Source organism: Colobus angolensis, unplaced genomic scaffold, assembly GCF_000951035.1.
Source record: "Colobus angolensis palliatus isolate OR3802 unplaced genomic scaffold, Cang.pa_1.0 Scaffold130, whole genome shotgun sequence".
NCBI lineage: Eukaryota > Metazoa > Chordata > Mammalia > Primates > Cercopithecidae > Colobus > Colobus angolensis.
The window spans coordinates 5,621,712-5,624,147 of NW_012114253.1; the positions used below are offsets into that span (position 1 = coordinate 5,621,712).

The 2,436-nt window shown below is 60.3% G+C and overlaps 1 protein-coding gene across 1 annotated transcript in view; it reads right to left on the minus strand.

Annotated features, from left to right (window-relative positions):
* CROCC (ciliary rootlet coiled-coil, rootletin) overlaps positions 1-2,436 on the minus strand; it is an 84,957-nt gene that overhangs the window by 50,833 nt on the left and 31,688 nt on the right. The window contains 4 exon segments of the mRNA XM_011934077.1: positions 5-95; positions 520-603; positions 1,273-1,369; positions 2,129-2,365. Of these exon segments, the coding sequence (XP_011789467.1) occupies positions 5-95; positions 520-603; positions 1,273-1,369; positions 2,129-2,365 (509 nt within the window).

Below are 2,436 nucleotides of genomic sequence, written 5' to 3' on the forward strand. Positions count from 1 at the left end.
TGGCCCGAGAGCCCCCGTAGGCTGCCGTCCGACGCATCCGCGGTGCGCTCGGAGCCGCTCAGCTGGACGCCGCTCTCAGAGTCCGACAGGACGGCCTGAGGGCAGGGGAGGGAGGCAGAAGGAGGCCACAGAGTTAGGAACCGCGGGGTTAGCTGGGCAAAGACGCCCAGGCGAGGCTGGGGGCCGCCTCATCCCAAATGATCCCTCCTACAAGAAGCCTTCCTGATTTCACCTCATCCACTAGTTCAGTTCTCAGCTCGCAGCTGAGGCCTCCGATTTATTGCGAAGACATCATTTGGCGTTGCTCACAGGTGGGCTCCGAAAGGGCCGTGCCTCCCCTCTGACACTGGGGGTTCCCCAGGGCGGGGGCCGGGTGAGCTAGCAGGGGTGCTGAGCAGCTACAGCCTGGGCCCCAGGCCCCCACCGATTTGCAGTTCAGTCCCAAGCCACGAAAGGCGTAGCGGGGGAGCCCGGGACAGCCTGGCAGGGCCCTGTCTTCCTGCCTCTCTGGGCTCACACCTGTGCCAGGTCCCTTAGGGTCTGCTGTAGCCCCTCTCCGTCCTCTGTCTCCAGGGCCGCCTGCTCCTGTAGCCGCACGGATTCCTGGAGTGCAGTTAGGGAGACAAAGGGTGGTCTGGGTTCTGTCTTATCTGAAACCTCCCCTTCCCCTCCTCCCTCCCTGGCCCACCACTGACCAGGTGGCCTCTGAAGCCATGTCCATAGGCCAGCCACCTGGTAGACCTCACAGCAGGCCCGAGGCCCTCGCTGAACAGTCCAGGCCCAGAGAAGAGCTGTGTCCTGCCCCAGGTCACACAGTCGATTGGAGGAGAGCCGGACCTAGAACCCAGGCCAGGCCCCACACAGAGGGGTGACCAAACCAGGCTATACCCTGGGGTAGTGAGTGTCCCGCTGGTGGGGGAGGGGGAGTAGCTGGGTTGCCCGAGGCAGCATCTGGACCTGGAGATCGCGGATGGGAGTTCAAGTCCCCACTCTCCCGCTTACTGGCTCTGAGACGGGACAAGCATTTCCCCTCTTGGGCCTCAGTTTCCCCATCTGTGTCATGAGGATTACGCTACTGGGCTGCTGGGGGGAAGAAATGGGATGGGGGAGGTGAGTGTGCTTACCACGAAGATTGCACACCTGTGAGGGCTGAACCTGAGTGTGAGTGGCACGCTGGGGGTGGCCCAGGCAGCCCAGCCCTAAGCCTGCGTCCATGGATCTGGCCGGTACCCCATCCTACCCTGCCACATCTCAGGGGAAGCGACAGCTCACCAGGGCCTCAAGCTTCTCGGTGAGGTCCTTGTTGACCTGATCCTTCTCCAGATTCTGCTTCTGAAGACGCTCCACTGCCAGGTCCAGCTCTGTCACTCTGGAGTTGGGGGAGCAACAGAGGTGAATAGGGGACCACCCCTGCCTCTCAAATCCACTAGCTCTGTGTCCACCATGCTTTTCCAAACCCGAGGCAGGGACCCTAACATCCACCTCCCTGGCTGTGTGACCTTAGGCAAGTCCCGGCTCCTCTCCAGACCTCACACTTCTCATCTGTGAAACAGGAATGAGGTTCCCACCAGCTTTATCTCATGGGAAAGCACTTGAGGACTTGTCCAGGTGGCAGGAGTAAGGGGCACAAGTTCTTTTTTTTAATTTTTTTTTGAGACGGAGTTTCCCTCTGTCATCCAGGCTGGAATACAGTGATGTGATCTTGGCTCACTGCAACCTTCACATTCTGGGTTCAAGCGATTCTCCTGCCTCATAGCTGGGATTACAGGCATGTGCCACCACGCCCGGCTAATTTTTGTATTTTTAATAGAGACAGGGTTTCGCCTGTTGGGCAGGCTGGTCTTGAGCTCCTGACCTCAGGTAATCCCCCCATCTTGGCCTCCCAAAGTGCTGGGATTACAGGTGTGAGCCACCACACCCGGCCACAAGTTCTGTCATCAGAGGCTAAGCTGTTTGTGATATACACTGGGCAAGTGCCTTCGGAACCTCAGTGGGGTGCCTGGGAAGACTGGCTGAGCTCACAGGGGAAGGCCCTGTGCCTAGTGAACAGATGCTCCCTTCTCCCCAACCCTCCAGTTTTACCTTCTGCAGGGACGCCTGCCTTGTGCAGCACCCACCAGGTACCCACCTGGCACTGAGGTCAGCCTTGTCCAGGTCGCTTTGCATCTGCTGCTGGGCCAGGTCCTTCTCACGGAGCACCTTGTCCTGCAGCTGCTCCTCCAGCTGGGCCTGCAGCAGGGCCTGCTTCTCCAGGGCTGCCTCGGTCCGGCTCTCTGCCAGCCGCAGGCCCGTGCTCAGTCCCAGGCCTGCCTCCTGGACAGCTCGTGATGTCCGGGCCAGCTCCCCTCCCAGCTGCAGCAGGTCCCTTGGGGAGAGAGCACAGGCTGGCGATGGGATGGGGCTCGCTCCCAACTACAAATTAAAACTATGCTGGGG